The sequence below is a fragment of the Bufo gargarizans genome, chromosome 3, assembly GCF_014858855.1.
Source record: "Bufo gargarizans isolate SCDJY-AF-19 chromosome 3, ASM1485885v1, whole genome shotgun sequence".
Taxonomy (NCBI): domain Eukaryota; kingdom Metazoa; phylum Chordata; class Amphibia; order Anura; family Bufonidae; genus Bufo; species Bufo gargarizans.
Window position 1 is genome coordinate 449,409,033 of NC_058082.1, and position 18,805 is coordinate 449,427,837.

Genomic DNA, 18,805 nt, shown 5'->3' on the forward strand with positions numbered 1-18,805 from the left:
TTCCAGAGGTAAAGGTGTTGTACACAGTGCCATTGCTATTACCACAATTAAAGCTCAGTAGTAGTGTCCTGTGATTTAGATTTTGGTCATGAATGAAATAGAAAAGAGTTACAGTATAAAGTTAACAATTTTATTTGCCAGTTCATCTGTACGAAACTAACAGAACCACGTGTTTCTTCACTTGCTACAAGACACAATACAAGAACACCTAATAAAAAAAAGTTTAAAAAGCATGTCAAAAACAAAGAAAACATTATCTCCAATGTCATCTGTACAGTGTTGAAGGCATTCATATTATTTTCTCTCATTTGACCTGGAACGGCTGGAAAAAAATAAAATAAATATTATAAGTTTTTACATAATAAAATGTAAGCATTAAAGGAGAGAACCCATCACATTGTACATGGTGTCTGAGCTGCAGGCAGCATGTTATAGAGCAGGAGGAGCCAAGCAGACTGATTAATGGTTTTACGGGAAAAAGATTCAGTATAAGTTAAATTATATTCATATATATTCCTGCTGCTTCTGGGCTTTCAAGTCAAGGAGGCGGTACTATCAGTGACTGACAGCTAAGCCAAGATTGAAAAGGAATTTATATGAATGAAACACAGGTTATACTGAATCTTTTCCCATAAGACTATGTATCAGTCTGCTCAGCTCCTCCTGCTCTATAACACAGTGCCTGTAGCTTACATTTAATTGTCATAGTGACAGGTCCTCTTTTAAAAAACTGTTTACTCCCCAGAATAGTTCATTAGGAACAAACCACCACCCACTGAACAGCAGAAATTAAGAAAAAAATGAAATAAAAAAAATAAAAAGAAACCAGACAAAAAACAATTTGGAATTTTTAAGATACCTTCTTGATCTAGAAAAGGACCGTGATGGCTTATGATTTCTATCTCGGGACAAAGACCTCTCCCTCCGACGCTCTCTAGAGAGGGACCTGGAAGCAAAGAAACAAATTATCCAAATTAACGAGGAAGAATTAAGTGCTGTTCACCAAAACCTGACTTGGGACAACTTTGAAACTGACAGATGTTACAGAGAAGGAATTCTTAAGACTACGTGTTGCTATGAGATGATTGTAGTAAGAACACACAACATGAATATTGCAGGCCCCTAATTCTAGTCAGTGGATACACAGGCTTTGATTTTTTTTTTTTATTCTATATTCTGTATATGACTATGGGACTCCTCTCAGTTGAGCTTCTGTTAAGGGAATTCAGGAACCTATGAAATGGAGATTACTCCATGACTTCTAAAGGTACTTTCTCACTCTAGCGTTTTTCTTTTCCGGTATTGAGTTTTGTTTTATACTAATGCATTCTGAATAGAGACCATTCCGTTCAGGATGCATCAGTTCAGTCCCTCTTACGTTTTTTGGCCGAAGAAAATACTGTAGCATGCTGCAATTTTCACTCCAGCCAAAAATCCTGAACACTTGCTGGAATGCCAGATCCGGCATTAATTTCCATTGAAATGTATTAATGCCAGATCCTGCCCCAAGTGTTACACAAGAACAAAACTTTAAAAATGAGGAAAAATAAATAAATAAATACTGGTTCAATTTTTTTCTGGATGACAACCGGAAAGACAGATTTGCATCCGGCAGGCAGTTCTGGCGACGGAAAGTGTGAAACTACCCTTAGTCAGAATTGTGCAAGGGGGGGGGGGGGGGGGGGAGTTAAGATACGATAAAAGGGCACAGATGCTTCAAATTGAACCGAAATACTGAATCTCTTCTTTACTGTAAAGCTGGCCATACAGAGAATATGCTGTTATTATTGGCCCTGCATTGGTCTGTGTTGAAAGGAGTTCTTAGGGATTTTCATATTGATGGCTTATCCTCAGAATAGGTCATCAACATTTTGATTGGTGGGGGTCCCAGCACCCCTGCCGATCAGCTGTTTAAGGAAGCAAAGGCAATCATCCGAGTTTGAGGTAGTGTCACAGCACCATTCCCTGGATAGTGGCTGTGCCTGGCATTGCAACAGTCTGGTTTAACCTAAATGGGACCGAGCTGTGCCTAGGCCATGGGACCGATTAACATGAAGGCACATTACCTAGAAAGAGACATATATATTTTTTTTTCCTGAGTGACATGATCGGTTGGACCAGTGTCTTATCAGCCATGTAAATGTATAAAATCTTTAATATTTTAAGATAGTTAAAAATTGATAACCAACTGTTTTAGGCAAATTGAATCATTCTGATCAAGTGTTCACACGAGGCAGACATTTCTACAAATAATGCAAAAGGAACCTTACCTACTACGGCTACGCGAAAAGCTCCTCCGTCTTGGCGATCTAATGCAAAAGAAAGATGAAATAAAGAATGTCAGCCTTTTCTACAGGCCAATGATGGATTTTCCTATTATACTTAATGATGGACCCAAGTAATTTATACCTACGCAAGATAAGCCATCGCTACCACCTAGAAGAACTTGGAAGAGAGACTGGAAATGGAATTTGAAACCTAGTAGGATGTAATTCCTCTATAGTTCCCCCTACTCGGCAGCCTGACAGCCTTCAACTGCTCACTCTGAACACCACTCGTGAACCCAGACTGGCTTCAAGAAATCTATACTCATGCAAACCAGGTGGTCATAGCAAGAAATACTGTGTGATGTGTAAATTTAAGAGAAATAAGTTAAAAACCAACAAAACTTAAAATTTGTCTGATTTTAAAGGGAAACCTCCAGTTTCCAGTAGCGAAGTACTGAATAGTCCCATAATTTGTTAGCTAAATTTAATGATGGGTTAGTAGAAAGATCCCAAACATTTAAAGATGATAGATAAATGGAGGAGATTGGCCAGGACAGGCACACACTTCAGCTCTGTGAAGCAGATATATGGCCCGGGCTCACACAGATTTCTCTATCACCCTTAAACATTTCCAAGCAATATAATTTACCTTTAGAGTTTATGCACTGCCAGCTTTAAATTACTTTCTTACAAAAGCTGCTTAAAGTCTCAATTAAACTAGCAGAAAACTCTGTATAAGCAGGAAAAAACTTACTAGTTTTCAACAAGCTAGAAATGGTGAGGATGCCGGACAGGTGGCCAAGTAGAATTTGTTGAAAAGGTTTTGCCAGATGTTGCGTTGAATTTAGATGGTTTGCGAAGGGGGATGTTGTGGTTTTTCCTGCTTTTTTTGGTTAGCCGTAGGCTGGCGCTGCAGTTGTTGTGAAGACATTTTGACAAACTTAACAGCCGTGCGGATTGGCCGGGTATGTGTGGGCGCTGCAGGTGGGCTGCTGCCGAGTTTTGGTTAAGGTTGGAGAGGAGGAAGGCTGAGTGGACAGCATGCTCGGGAGCCAAAGGGCGGTGCAACCTGATGACTGGCCATGCCTGGGTCATGTGATACAACACCAGCCAAGCTGAATGGGGCGCGCTGGTCACATGACGCTGAAAGGGCTAGTTGACTGGCTAATGTAGACCCAGAGGGTGGTGAGAAGAGACATGATGGTGACTCTGTAACGGGTTTCATTTTATTAGATGGACCAAAGGCACAAAACAGAAATAAATACAAAAACAAAACAAAAAAACAAGCCATCAGTATAACCATCTATTGTCTAACAAATCACTGACGGGGCTGCAAAGAATTGAGCCACAGCGCAGTGACACTATGCACTTCAAGTTCAATGAGAACCATTACTGAGCCTGAAATGGAAGCTGCACACCTTTATACGGAATGTTGTTCACATGGTATGAAGATAAAACAGATGTGCATGTGCCTTTCATCCAGGTCAAAAACTGAAAAGGGGTTCAACACCACTGTTCAGCTCCTATGAACTTTACATTAATCAGAACCCAGGCAGTAGGCGGGTTCTGGGAAGGGGTACTTTTTTTTTTTTTTAAGTATAAGAAGCAGCAAATGCTAAAGCTTCACGCACATGACTATCCATATTTTGGTCCGCAAACAACGGATCTGCAAAATATAAACACCTTCCATGTGCATTCCGCATTTCTCTCAATTTGTGGAATGAACAAGATTGTTTTTTGTGCACACAAAGCAGCGAATGGATTTGTGTGCCATCTGCGAAGGAAAAAAAAAAAAAAAAAAAAACACACCAATGAAAATACAGTCGTGTGCATGAGGCTTAAAGGGATTGTACAGGTTCAGAACTGAACGCAGACATATCCCCATTTCCACCCCTCAGATATGAGCATGGAAGAATTTCATGCTTCGATGCTCTCCCTTGCCCTGAATCGCGCAGGACAAGGGCTGTGTGTTTATATGTTTTACACGGCTAGGCAGAGGCTTCCTCCTAGCAGTGTTCAGTGACGTCACGGGCACTGATGGGTGGGCTTTAGCATTGCCCTAGCTGTTTTACAGGCTAGGGCAGCGCTAAAGCACACCCATTAGTGCCAGTGACTTCACTGGGCTCACTGCATTTGAATACTGTACAGAGCGACAGTATTAGAATGTATTGGCCCCCATGAGCCAAAGTTATTGAGAAGTTAATTTATACTGTAAAAAAAACCATTTAGTGAATTCAGGATCGCTTCCAAGTGGTGCCTTCGAACCAAACCAAAGTTCAGCAAATGCTTTTTTTTACATTAGAAATGAATTTTTCAAGATATTACACAAAGTCTGGTGAGACTTTGTGAAGTAATAACTTTGGCTCATCAGTGCTCGCTCTGTACAGTGTTCAAACTTTTATGCGAATCACTTTTCATCCAAATCAGATTCGCTCATCCCTAGCTTGCTCCTTTTTATGGAGTAGAACAGTAATGAGTAGCACACACTTGAACAGAGTTTTAGTTCAAGTTGTGCAATACTAATTTTAAGTTTTCAATCCATGTATTACTTTGATTTTTCAGAAACAAAGGGGGGAAAAAAAATAGCTAAAAATTTTAAGGGGTTGTGCACCTTAGGTTGGCAGACTTGTGAAGGAAAGCACGTTTTCCTGCTTCCTTCACTCCCTGGCCTTGGCTGCTCCACTGGGCTCCGTGGATGGTGACCTGCTCTTCTTGTGTCATGACCAATGGTCACGTGATGCAAGGGGAGCTGGTCACAGCTGCAGCCGGCATATGACTGCAGCAGCGTCAAGCAGGAAGTTTACATACAGGGAGCGCAGCAGAGGAGTGATGGAGCTGGGAAACCGCTCCAGGGAGCAGGCAAGTAAGCTTTCCTTTGCAGTAAACACCCCCTTCCCCCAAAAAACAAGTTGCACAACCCCTTTAAGTGATCCTTTCCTTCGAACATGCTTAAGAGTTTTTCCACCAATTCATATGCACGAGTAAAGGTCTTTGCTGCCTTTATACATATGCAAAATATTCTACATCACAGTATTTTAAATGAAATGAGACACTTAACACAAACTATGATCAAACAATCATGTGCACGGACACAGCCAGAATTACCATACCTGCGCCTTGGAGGAGGGCTTCTCCTACGGTAATCATCCCTAGGCCGTCTATTCCATGAGGGCGGAGGTCCACGATTCCTACTCCTCTTCTCACCATTTGACAATTCTACTCTAACACGACAGCCACATAAAGTTCTACAAAATGAGAATTAATTAGTCAAGTGGAAGGAAAAAAAAAGCTGTGCAACACCAAGCTCTATAGCATTCCAATGATTTAACATTCTCAATGGTTGCACTAATGCACATGCAAGACGGCTAAGGCTACTTTCACACTCGCGTTTTGGGTGGATCCATCATAGATCTGCAAAAACGGATCAGTTACAATAATACAAACCGCATGCATCCGTCATGAACGGATCAGTTTGTATTATGTGTAACATAGCCAAGACAGATCTGTCATGAACTTCAGAGTTTTGGTGTCCGTCTCCATAGCAGAATGGAGACTGATTGGAGACAAACCGATGCATTCTGGAGCGCTTGGGAGAGCCCATGACTGATCTCAAACACCAGTGTGAAAGTAGCTTTAAATAAATAGCATCTAAGTGCCAAAGCTGCAAGCAAACCTACAAGAAATCACTTGCTCCAGGGCAGGTTCTCAACTCCGGTCCTTGGGACCCACCTACCAGTCATGTTTTCAGGATTTACTTAGTATTGAGCAGGTGATATATAACTAGTGTCCATGCATCAGGACTTTCCACAGGTATTCATTCTGTGGGATATTCTTAAATCCTGACCGACAGGCGAGTCCCAAGCACTGGAGTTGAGAAACCCTGCTCTAAGGTAAAGGACTGGGTAAATGACTCAAGCTAGTCTACACCACTACTCTCAAAAGGAATCTCTCAATAAAGTACAATTACCGTCCATCTAATTCTCTGACCGCATCTGCAGCATCTCTGGGATCTTCAAACTCTACGAATGCGAAGCCAGGGGGATTCCTGGCCACCCACACACTACGTAAAGGTCCATAGTAGCCAAAAGCGCGTTCCAATTCTGTCTTGTTACCATTGTTACCAAGATTGCCAACATAGACTTTGCAGTCCAGGGGACAGGAGTCACGATGCATTGCTGCAGATAAAGGACATGGTTAACACTCAATATGCTGCTGCGTCTTTGGTTACAAACAGTATTTAAGGCAGGGCCTGGACAAAATTTCCTTGGAATCTAGGAGCCATTTTTTTTTATACCTTATAAAGCCTTATTTTCAGCGACAAAAATAACACCTTAAATTAACATATAAAGAAGTCTAGAACCAAACATGGGCATTAACAAGATAATGAAAATATGATGTGACACCAGATTATTTTTATGAAATAGGTCATTTTTCTCAGCTTTGCTTTTTGTGGCCATGAACATGCCTTGTATTTTTTTTTTATTAAAGTACCAATGGTCAACAGCCTTTGCAGGATCAAACTCCTTCACAGATGGTCCATTCATGTTGATCATTAACAAAATCACCTAAATTTTCTTGCTGCATTGATAATCTGAACTTATTTTCATTTTCTGAAGTCCCAAAGAATTTTAGTACGTTAGTGGCATGGTCTCCAAAAAATATATTTATTTTTTTTAAAGGGAAAAAGCACTGCACCCCTTCTTGTTAGTAACCCTAATGTGTATCTTTACAGATGCACACAGGTTTACACAAATGTTTGCCTCTCTGCTTTTGCCCATTAACTTTCTAAGATGCCAAAGTAGATAAAAATAACCCCCACTAAATAGTTTATCAACTTGCACGTGTCACATCGGACTAATAAGTAAATGTCTCCTGGTGGGTCCCCCTCTCCCCGTACAGTATAGCATCTCCCTGTGCCAAACAACATGACCCATGAAGGATAGCGGCTGCACCTCACCAGTCACCATAACCAGTTCACAACATTACTGACATTTCTCCATGGTGAAAATCTATCAGACGTTTGTGGGAAATGCATTGGTTTTATACCCAAACTATTTGCAGAAGTGACATCATGCTCGGTTTCCGCTGACTGAAGATGAATAGACAAATGAGTATTTCCCCAATCAATGCTCCAAACTTTTGCCAGTTTTGTCTGCGCTGCAGTAACAGCAGCCAAGTTAACCAAACGCTGCATGTTGCCTCCTTACACAGAACACCATAGAGATGCGACACCCCCACCTGCTGGAATACCAATGCGTTTGTGACTAATCCAGTTACCTTATTAATATAACTAACCACATCCCACTTTGCCGCCCGCATATTAGGGCATATTCAGAAGAAGGATTTTGGGGCGCAGATCTGTGTGCTGAAAACTGGACCGAACTTGCGCTAAAAATTGCCTTCAACCGTTTTCAATAGGAGGCTGCGCCAAAGTTCACGTGGCCAAAGATTTTGGCCACTCCACACGGTCCCCTCAAAGTCGCAGTATGCGCGCGGTTTAGCTTCATTCAAATGGAGCTAAACCTACAGTGGGTCCGCGTAAAAACCCACAGCAGCTGCTTCTGCAGTCAGAAGCGCAGCTGATTTCATCATGGATTGGGTTTCTGCAGTGGGTTTTCATGCGGATCTACCATATGGTTAATTCCATCGTGAGGGTACAGTGCCAAGAACGAGGTGCCTGTACATTTTAGGCGGGGTCTTAAAAACCGTGAGGCAAAAGCCTGGGCCACATAGAAACTGCAGCACAGCCTCCTATTGGGAACAATGACAGGTGGCTTCAGCCAAGTTACACTGAAGCCTGCGCTTAAAATCCGACATCTGAACATAACCCACACTGCAAATTTTTGTTGCAGAATTTTCCATAACTGAAAATCAGTTCCATTCATCTGAAATGGGGCAAGCAGAAACCCATGTGCTCATTGCCCCATTTAAACAAATGGAACGGATTTTCAGAAGTAGAAAATTCCGTAAACAGGAACGTCTGTCTGGCAGTGTGAGGAGGCCAAGAGGCTCTATACTAGAGACCTGCATAACCTCCAAATTCAAGGCTCAGCTGAGCGCATGATACCAAATGCAGTTTGTGGATCCAGCCCCCCACTCATCGTTCGGGTGCACAGAGCTAAATGACTGCATACATACAGTGTTTTCAGTGGGGAAATGTCTATGGGGACCTCATGACTCTCCCCCAACATTTTTAGTGGTTGATCCATTTGCTGTCTCAGGAGATAACCACCACTGGCTCTTCTCCTCTCCCCCCCACTGAAAGCACATACATATATGGGGGAGATATGTAGAATCTGCCCTCATGTGTAAGGTAAGGGGCGCCCCAGACGTCATGACAGCAGCGGCTCCTACCTGCTCCGTCCCTCTTCGGCACCTCACCGTCTCCATCAGACATCTCCCAAGCAGCTCACCTCGTCCTGCAGTCGCAGAGTCACAGTTCTAAGGAGGAGGAGACACGCCGCAGCGATGAGGAGCCTGAGCAGTACGACGAGGACAGCCTGAGCCAGTAGCGGTCCTCTTCACTGTAGTCTGGGGCGGGAAGCGTGAGGGGCGGGCCTAGTAGACGCCAACCCCTGCATGACACTGCGTCTACTCTAAACTTAAAGTGATACTGCGTCCGGCTGCTGGGCATATTTTTAAGCAAGGGCAAATACCCAAGTGCCAGAACAAAATTCCCGATCGCTATGGCGACCTGGGATTTGTCAAGCTCTGATTTAAGGGGTAGTCAGAAGAATGAACGTCTGATCAGTGTAGGATTTTTTTTTACTGACAAATGACAGTCCATGGCAATTTCGTGATCAATGAGGATCCACAATGGTCAGATGTGAACTGATCGGGCATTTAGGGCATAAACTACAATACCTCTTTAAAAACATTAAAGAGGACCTTTCATCGGTCCAAACATTGTGAACTAAGTATCATGACATACAGCGGCGCCCAGGGATATCACTGTACTTACCATTATCCCTGGGCGCCACTCCTTTCGGGGGCTTTGTTATAGTAGGCGGAGTCTGCCAGTGTTCTGCTGGGCGTCTCCTTCTCTTAGGCTGTAGCGCTGGCCAATCACAGCCTGGGAGAAGGAGACGCCCAGCAGAACAAGGGCAGACTCCGCCTACTATAACTAAGTCCCCGAACATACCAGAGGACATAGAGGGAGAAAGGAGCGGCGCCCAGGGATAATAGTAAGTGCGGTGAGATCCCTGGGCGCTGCTGTATATGTCAGGATACTTAGTTCACAATGTTTGGACCGATGAAAGGGCCTCTAAGTTCGGTCTACGTTCCTGTCATACTACCAAAAGCACAAGACAGCCCATACAAATCAAAACCTCTTTATCTAGTTTTTGTATATACTAGTTGTTAATGTAACCCTAAGCTCCACGCTAAAAATGCTGAAACAATATTTCAGCAATAAAAAAAGCCAATAAACTAGGGCAGAAAGGTAAATGGTCAATCCACAATCCATTACAAAGCCACATACCTTAGATTATAGAAGAGTTACGGGTATCTGGAATCTTAGAAAACTTGATGCTAATAAACCTAAGAAAAAAAATAAAAATAAAAAATTAGTTAACTTAAAATTCTTACTGACAGCAAATCATCTTTGGTTGCTTCAAAGACCCTGCGGCCCCCCAAGATTCAGCCACGGTCTGGTGGCTCAGTGTTCAACGCTATTACCTTGCAGCACTGAGTCCTGGGTTGATTGGATTCAGACCCAGGACCCCAGAGCTGCAAGGCAATCCCACCCATGCAAAATGTAGGAGGGTCAGTAAAGAGGATCCCCCCAAAGTGGCCTACTCCTCAAAAATAGGTTAGCCGGGTCAACACACTTTTTTAGGTCCCACAGCAGTGGAGAAAGCTGCGCATACGTGGCTTGCTCTCCATTCATGATAGAGCCCCTTTATTGTGATAGGAGCGGGTCCCAGAGGTTGGACCCACATCTATCAAACAACCAGGGCATATCCTATCGATACACCATACATTTCCAGATGAGAATGCCCCTTTAGTAGATAATCACCTTAATCATCTCAAATTATGAAATTTACATTACAAGAATAAATCAAAGATTTAGCTTAGTTCGTATTTTACTGTTCACTCGCGATGCTAGGGAGGCTCTTCCCCGTCACTGCCTGCTCCCCACCCCGGGTGCTTTCATACGCGCACGCGGAGAAGCTGCAGCGGCAATGTGAGGAGCCAGATAAGTATATTCAGTGACGGGCTCAGCATACGGGGGACATTTTTTTTGTCTTGGATAACCCCTTTAAGGTTCCATTCAGAAGAACGCAAGTGCTCTGTGCTGCACGGGCACCAGCTGCGAGTACTCAGTTGGCTGACCCATTGACTTGCATGGGTCCGAGAGCCACCATATCTTTTGCAGTGTGGAGACACTGACCTGAAAGCGCTTCCAATCCGTGTCTCCATTCCTCAAAAGTTAAGACATGTCCTGTTTCCATATCTTGCGGACACATGCAAGTCAATGGGTCAGCAAGCGGAGCGTTCGTGGCCACTGCCCGTATATTGCGGGCCACAATACTGGCACAGACCCCTTACGGTCGTCTAAACGGATCCTTAGGCTTCTTTCACACAAACGATATGGATTGGGTCAATATACGTTCAGGATTTGTTCCGCGACTCACACCATTCCACTAGCAAGTTCTTGTCTGCGATTGCATTCAGGGTTTCAGTTTTTGCCACACGGATGCAATCAGTTTTGATGCATTTTTCACATGCGTGAAGAAAAAAAAAAAACCCTTTCTCTTCAATGGGACCAGGGCTGCATGAAAACTCAGAATACAGAACATGCTGCGATTCTCAACGCAGAAATGATGCGCAAAAAAACTAACCGCTCACGTGCACAGACCCATTGAAACGAATTCAGTGTGTGCTATGCACTGAAAACTCATACATGTGAAAGGGGCCTTGATCATATAGTAGGAAGTCTCCTTTGCAAATTTGTCTATGGAAAACCGCACCCCACCCGCATAAAAATAATGTTAAACAGGGAAAATAACCTGCAGCATAAATACGGGGAAAGCTACTAAAAGTCACTTCTTCCCAGCCTTTGAAGGAAACGACAAGATGGAGACGGACACACTATACATACACCCAGAGGCCTGCAGTAATGGAGGCAGCGCTCACTTCTCACCTCAGTCCCGGGCACACGGCTGGATGATGGCGTCCTCCGGCTGTGAACAGATACAAGCAGAGTATATAAGACAAGGCGGTAATAATCGGGAAAATTCAAGAGGCAGGCGGCGAGAAGCCGGCTTCATACACAGGCTCTGCCTCCACGTTTACAATGGGAAGCCATTACGTCCATTCCCGCTCACGCACTGCAGACAAAATGGCGTCGGCTCTTTGTCCATGCCTATCCGCACACATGTAACGCAAAACGTGCGCTTCACATTACCAGAGGAGGCAAAAGGAAGAACCGAGCAAGTACAGTGCTAACACCAGTGATTTACCGCTGTAAAACCGGGCACGGGCTGCTGGCTTCTCCGCGCCTCCAGTCTGCAGACGCTCTCCTTCTGGTCGACAGGCACAAAATGGCTCACGAGCTATTGGGCGGTGCGGCCTCTTCCAAACCACGGCCAACGTGACCAGCGAGTAGCCAATTAGAGCGAAGACTACAGCCTGGCCACGCCCATGTCGTTGTTTCGCGGGAAGGGGGTTGTGTTGAAGCCCAGCGTGCAGTCTTTTGTTCATGTGGGGAATGGGCGCGCTGCGGTGTAGCAGGAGGGGGTTGCTTTGCTTAGGGAGCCGTTCAGCTCGTAGAATGAGTCGTGGTACACGTAGTGCAGGCTCCGGTGTGTGGTGTGGAGAGGGACTGTCTGCTCGGACCCAGCCCCCCATGCTATGGCGTTATGGTGGACACAGAGATTCCCGCTGCTTCTGTTTGCTCTCAGTCTGTGGTAGTTTACTCTCAGCAGGGTGTAGATAGGGGTGGTGGGAAACGGGCATCTTGGGCTGGTACTAGTGGAAAAATATGGCGGAAATCAGGGTGTGGGAACTACCTACCTGCCTTGCTGTACTTTATTTACATCATGGTGTCCTAAGGGGTTAATGACTATTCAGTGGTCACCATTTAGTGAATGATGGGAGTCAGAATCCCCCTCAGAACAAAGGAGGACACAGCGCTAAAGTAAATGCCTTTCAAGTGGTTATCAGAGTTCATTTTTATTATAGTAATCTGCTGTGGGGCCATAGAATCACTTGCCTCCTCTTCATCAACCCTTTCGATCCAGCGTGGATGCCGAGGTGACGCCACAAAGGCTATATGCACATGACAAGGGGAAAAAAGTCTGTTAAAGGCCTCATGCACACGACCGTTGTGTGTTTTGTGGTCCGCAAAACACGGATGGTGTCCGTGTTAGTTCCATAAATTTGCAGAATGGCACGGACAACCATTGATAAAAAAAAAAGTCTGCCTATTGTCCGCAAAACAGACAAGAATAGGACAGGTTATATATATATATATATATATATATATATATTTTTTTTTTTTTTTTTGCAGACCACAGAACAGAGCAACAGATGCGGACAGCACACGGAATGCAGCCCAGTTGAAGTGAATGGGTCCGCATCCAAGCCACAAAATCTGCGGCTCGGATGCGGACTAAAACAACGGTCGTGTGCACGAGGCCAAAACCAGACATTTTTAACTGACATTTATTTCACTGATGCCTTTCTGAGAAACACGTTAAAAATTAACCCACAGGGGCTCTATACCGGAAAGGAACTGATCAGGTATATCCCCATGCATTCTGAATGGAGAGTAATCCGTTCAGGATGCATCAGGCCGTCTTCAGTTCAGTCATTTTAACTGATCAGGCAAAAGATAAAACCGCATGCTACGGTTTTATCTCCGGCGAAATAAAACTGAATACTTGCCTGAATGCCGGATCCGGCATTTTTCCCCATAGGAATGTATTAGTGCCGGATCAGGCATTCAAAATGCCGGATCTGTCCTTCCGGCCTGCGCATGCGCAGACCGGTAAAAACGTGAGAAAAGATACAAGACGGATCCGTCTCTGCATGACAAGCGGAGAGACGGATCTGTTCTTGCAATGCATTTGCGAGACTGATCCGCCTTACAAATGCTTTCAGTCACATCTAGATCGGCGGATCCGGCAGGCAGTTCCGATGACGGAACTGCTTGCCGGATCACACTGCCGCAAGTGTGAAAGTAGCCTTAGACAACCGTGAAAGAAGCCTTATACTGCTGCAGACACTTAGTGGCCTCCGCAGTCTCCAGTTGTATACCGCTAAGGCTGAATGCACACGGCCGAGAGCGATCCGTGGTATGCCGGGCTGTTCAGAACAGGAACGCACGGTGTAATTGGTTGCTATGACGCTGTGTGCTTCATGGCGCCGTTGCACTACAGTATTACACTCTTGTATTACTGTAGTGCAGCGGCGGCGTGAAGCGCACAGCGTCATAGCAACCAATGACGCCGTGCGCTCCTGCTCTGAACAGGAATCCAGCCCGGCATACCACGGACCGCTCTCTGCTGCGGAACACGGCCGTGTGCATTCGGCCTAGGGCAAAAGGTTGGCTGCAGCGATATTTGGGATTTATGCCGCTGCAGCCCGGGTAGAGGACAGAGTAGCAGCGCTGGATTAGAGGGGCTAGTGAAGGGGATACAAGTTATAATTTTAGCCCTCACAACCAGGGTGTCTTCATATAGGACCCGCGCCATACATGTACGACGCAACTGGATGTGACTTAAGGGGCACCATGGCTGCTCTTACCGGCAGGTAGCCATGTCGGGTAAGGGCAGCATGAGGCTGCACCGCCCCCTTGCAGCTCCAAGCGCTGCGATTGGCCGGTCAATGAAGACCGCCACATCGCAGCGCCGGAAGCCGTATACAGCGGGGGTGGGGTGACCTTCTCCGAGGTGAGGCAGGGGAAACCCTTGTTTGGCTTCCCCTGCCAGTGCTGCAATAGGCTGGAACAATGCTTCAGCTAATGGCAGCGCTATACCTGCACAGCAAAGGGCAGACTCTCCCTGCATGCAGCCTTTTTAGCTGGTCACTGCATGCAGAGAGGTTCTGTGCCGCTTTTGGCTTGCTGGGACATGTGCACACCACTGCGCTTTAACCCTTTACTGCTGAAAGAAGAACATCTGGAATTGCACTGATTTTTTTATTTTATTTTCATTCGCAGCTGTTCCAGATCCCGCCATTTGGTCCGTACTTTTTTTTTTCTTTACAATTTTCCAGCTCTGCACCACTTTTTCTGCGTGCGAGCTGTGACCACCAAGTGCTGTTCAATGCATACCTGCCTATTCTTTGCGCTTTTTTTTTTTTTTTACATCTGTGTGGATTTTTTTACTAATTTTTTTTCTTTTTTTTTTGGTTCAAAAAGAAGAAATTGTAGTTAGGGCTTTATATAAATATATATATATATATATAGAGTTATAGTTAATTTTTTGCTAGTCACTATTTTTATCACTAGTGAATTTTTATACTACAGTTTTTGCACACATGTACGATATGTGTGCATGCGTGCTGCAAAGCACCGATCAGTAGTGTGCTGATTTACATCTGCACATTTTTGCTTTTTTTTTTTTTTTACATTTTTTGTGTGAAAAAAGACCTGCAGTTAGCGGTAGTTAGTCATATATTTATATATATAAAGTTCAGTTAGTCAGTTTAGAATTTTACACAAATGCACCATCTGCGTACGTGCATTTTGCAACCACTGAGCACCAAACATTTGTGTCCATTACTGATCGTGTCTGCTCAGTTTGCACTGCAAGTTTTTTTGTGTGCAGAAAATAAATTTTTTTTGTGGAGAAAATACTTTTTTTTTTTTTGCAATTTTTTTTTCTCCTAAATTTTATTTCTAATTTATTACAAGCCCCTTCACATGTGAAAACACAACATACACACGAAATATAGGTTTACACATTTCACATGTCACACCCTGATAAAATAAAATTGGCCCGTCCACCCCAACGAGTATAGTCAGCTGAAGAGGCATACGCCATGCTTGCCTCCGATACTGAATCTGTCAGTGAGGGAGTAGAGGATGCCACTTTCCTCTACTCCTGTACCCCCTCATCATCATCATCTGCTGATAAGGGACCCTCTAGAAGCCGCCCCAGGGTAGCAGCGGAGGCAGCCCCCCAGAGTGAACCCTTATGGAACCCACCCCCTGACAGTTATCAGCCCCAAATTCCGGATTTTGAGGGCAGGTCCGGAATACAGATAGATAGTGTGGGCTTCACTGAACTAGATTTTTTCTAAATCATCTTCTCTGAAGATCTTGTAAATTTAATTTTGGGGACTCGTGCTGCATATGGGCATAGTAAAGAAGCTAAACGTTAGGCAATATTGGAGTTTGGACATTTTCTACCAGACTCCAATTTACAGTAAGACCATGACCCAGAATTTCTACACTACAACTACCGCTTTAACACCCAAGTTTGCTGAGGTGTACAACCCAGAGAAAAATGTCGGTGTAAATGATTCCCTATTACTGTTCAAAGGGAGCATTATATTCCGCCAGTACTTGCCTAGCAAACGGGCAAGGTATGGCATAAAAATATACAAACTCTGTGAGAGTTTTTCCGAGTACCCCCACAAGTTCCGCATTTACGAAGGGAAAGATTCCTGGATAGAACCCCCAGAATTATCCCCCCCATCCTAGGAGTTAGGCTACTTTCACATTGGCGTTTTGGATTCCGTTTGTGAGATCATTTCCGGGCTCTCACAAGCGGTCCAAAACAAATCAGTTTTGCCCTAATGCATTCTGAATGGATAAGGATCCATTCAGAATGCATCAGTTTGCCTCCGTTCCACCTCCATTCCGCTCTGGAGGCGGACACCAAAACGCTGCAAATGCACAACGGATCCGCCCCCCATTGACTTTTAATAGTGTTCAAGACGGATCTGTTTTGGCAATGTTAAAGATAATACAAACAGATCCGTTCTGAACGGATGCATACGATTGTATTATTGGTGCGGAGATGACGGATGACGGATCCGCACCAAACGCGAGTAGCCTGAGTGGGAAGATCGTGTGGGACTTACTGCACCCACTGCTGGATAAGGGTTACCATCTCTATGTGGATAACTATTATACTAGCATACCCCTATTCAGGTCCCTAACTGCCAGAAGTACTATAGCTTGCGACATAGTGTGCAAAAATCAGAGAGGCCTCCCTAGATCCCTGGTAGGGCAACCACTGAGAATGGGTGAAAGTAGGGCTCTCCTCCATGAGAACATGCTGGCAGTTAAGTACAAGGACAAAAAGGGATGTCCTTGTAGTGACCACCATTCACTCTAACACAAGCTCCCCATTTTCTCCCCATTCAGGAAACACCCCATATGTGCTTGTAGCCTGCTGTATGTTTACAAATGTGTGATTTGAAATGCTTTCTCAAGTATTTCTGTCTTTAGTGAGACACCTGTTTGCCAAAAAGTACACTTAAAATGTTCGTACGGGGGTGCTTTTTCCTAAATGGGGTCACTTATTGGGGGTTTTAATTTCTGGGAACCTCAGGATTTTATTTAATGCGACATGGCACCTAAAACCCATGTCTGCCAATTCAGGTCTGTCAGCAAAATTCACATTTTGCCGTTTGCCGGCTGTGCGACCATACAGCAGGCTACAAGCACATATGGGGTGTTTGCTAAAAGGGGAGAACATGGGGAACACAACCTGGGGTACATTTTCTCCTTTCTGTGAGACAACTGTTAAGTCAAAAGTACCCTTTCCACCCCTTAAAATGTTAGTATGGGGGTGCTCTTTCCAAAATGGGGTCACTTCCTGGGGTTTTTAATTCTGGGGACCTCAGGAAATGTTTTAATGCGACATGGCACCTAAAATCCGTGTCTGTTTATTCAAGCCTGCAAAAACCATATTTTGCACTTTGCCTCTAGACCCCTGCTATGCGCCCATACAGCAGGCTACAAGCACATATGGGGTGTTTCCTGAATGGGGAGAAAATGGGGAACACAACCTGGGGTGCATTTTCTCCTTTAACCCCTTGTAAAAAAAATAAAAAATTGGGGTCGGCTAGTAATTATATTTTTTTCACAAATGTGTGATTTGAAATGCTTTCTCAAGTATTTCTGTCTTTAGTGAGACACCTGTTTGCCAAAAAGTACACTTAAAATGTTCGTACGGGGGTGCTTTTTCCTAAATGGGGTCACTTCTTTGGGTTTTTAGTTTCTGGGGACCTCAGGAATCTTTTAAATGTGACATGGCACCTAAAATACACGTCTGCCTGAAATTCAGGCCTGTCAGCAAAATTCATTTTTTTGCGTTTGCCTGCTGTGCGTCCATACAGCAGGCTTACAAGCACATGTGGGGTGTTTCCTGAATGGGAAGAAAATGGGGAACACAACCTGGGGTGCATTTTCTCCTTCAGCCCCTTGTAAAAAAAAAAATAGGGTCTGTTAGTAATTTTTTTTTTTCACAAATGTGTGATTTGAAATGCTTCCTCAAGTTTTTCTGTCTTTAGTGAGACATCTGTTAGCCAAAAAGTACCCTTTCTACCACTTAAAATGTTCGTACGGGGTTGCTTTTTCTGAAATCTGGTCACTTCTTGGGGTTTTTAATTTTTAGGGACCTCAGGATTTTTTTTTATGCAACATGGCACCTAAATTCCATGTCTGCCAATTCAGGTCTGTCAACAAAATTCATATTTTGCCGTTTGCCTGCTGTGCGCTCATACAGCAGGCTACAAGCACATATGGGGTGTTTGCAAAAAGGGGAGTAAACAGGGAACATATAATGGGGTGCATTTTCTCCTTTAACCCCTTGTGAAAGTGAAAAATTGGAGTCTTATATTAATTTTTCATTTTTACAAATGTGTGATTTGAAATGCTTTCTGAAGTATTTCTGTCTTTAGTGAGACACCTGTTTGCCAAAAAGTAACCTTTCTACCACTTAAAATGTTCGTATGGGGTTGCTTTTTCTGAAATGTGGTCACTTCTTGGGGTTTTTAATTTCTGGGGACCTCAGGAAATGTATTTATTGCGACATGGCAGCTAAAATCCATGTCTGTTTATTAAGGCCTGCAAAATCTAGTTTTTGCACTTTGCCTCTAGAGACCTGCTGTGCGCCAATACAGCAGGCTACAAGCACATATGGGGTGTTTGCAAAAAGGGGAGAAAATGGGGAACATATTGTGGGGTGCATTTTCTCCTATAACCTCTTGTGAAAGTGAAAAATTATCTCCTAGTCATTTTTCATGTTTACAAATGTGTGATTTGAAATGCTTTCTCAAGTATTTCTGTCTTTAGTGAGACACCTGTTTGCCAAAAAGTACACTTAAAATGTTCGTACGGGGGTGCTTTTTCCTAAATGGGGTCACTTATTGGGGGTTTTAATTTCTGGGAACCTCAGGATTTTATTTAATGCGACATGGCACCTAAAATCCATGTCTGCCAATTCAGGTCTGTCAGCAAAATTCACATTTTGCCGTTTGCCTGCTGTGCGACCATACAGCAGGCTACAAGCACATATGGGGTGTTTGCTAAAAGGGGAGAACATGGGGAACACAACCTGGGGGTACATTTTCTC

At 44.1% G+C, this 18,805-nt stretch overlaps 1 protein-coding gene across 2 annotated transcripts; it reads right to left on the minus strand.

The window, feature by feature from the left end:
- Positions 1 to 116: 116 nt before the first annotated feature.
- On the minus strand, positions 117 to 11,852 carry SRSF3 (serine and arginine rich splicing factor 3). Of its 2 annotated transcripts, XM_044283546.1 has the most exons (9): positions 11,732 to 11,852; positions 11,413 to 11,452; positions 9,748 to 9,806; positions 8,622 to 8,708; positions 6,235 to 6,442; positions 5,378 to 5,512; positions 2,271 to 2,309; positions 860 to 946; positions 117 to 322 (listed from the first exon to the last, which is right to left on the minus strand). In XM_044283546.1, exons 4-9 carry the CDS (start codon positions 8,662 to 8,664, stop codon positions 295 to 297), a joined length of 540 nt encoding a protein of 179 aa, XP_044139481.1. In that variant the 5' UTR covers positions 8,665 to 8,708; positions 9,748 to 9,806; positions 11,413 to 11,452; positions 11,732 to 11,852; the 3' UTR covers positions 117 to 294. The 2 variants fall into 2 exon arrangements, with proteins under 2 accessions (XP_044139481.1, XP_044139482.1); XM_044283547.1 differs by lacking the exon at positions 8,622 to 8,708.
- Positions 11,853 to 18,805: the final 6,953 nt, after the last annotated feature.

Bases quoted from the DNA above. Each gene is read 5' to 3' on its own strand.
- SRSF3 (XM_044283546.1), bottom strand. From the start codon at position 8,664: ATGTCTGATGGAGACGGTGAGGTGCCGAAGAGGGACGGAGCAG. The intron at 947-2,270 runs GTAAGGTTCCTT...CTTTGCTTCCAG, and splicing joins TTTTCGCGTAGCCGTAGTAG to GTCCCTCTCTAGAGAGCGTC. The intron at 323-859 runs GTATCTTAAAAA...ATTTTTTTCCAG, and splicing joins TCCTTTTCTAGATCAAGAAG to CCGTTCCAGGTCAAATGAGA.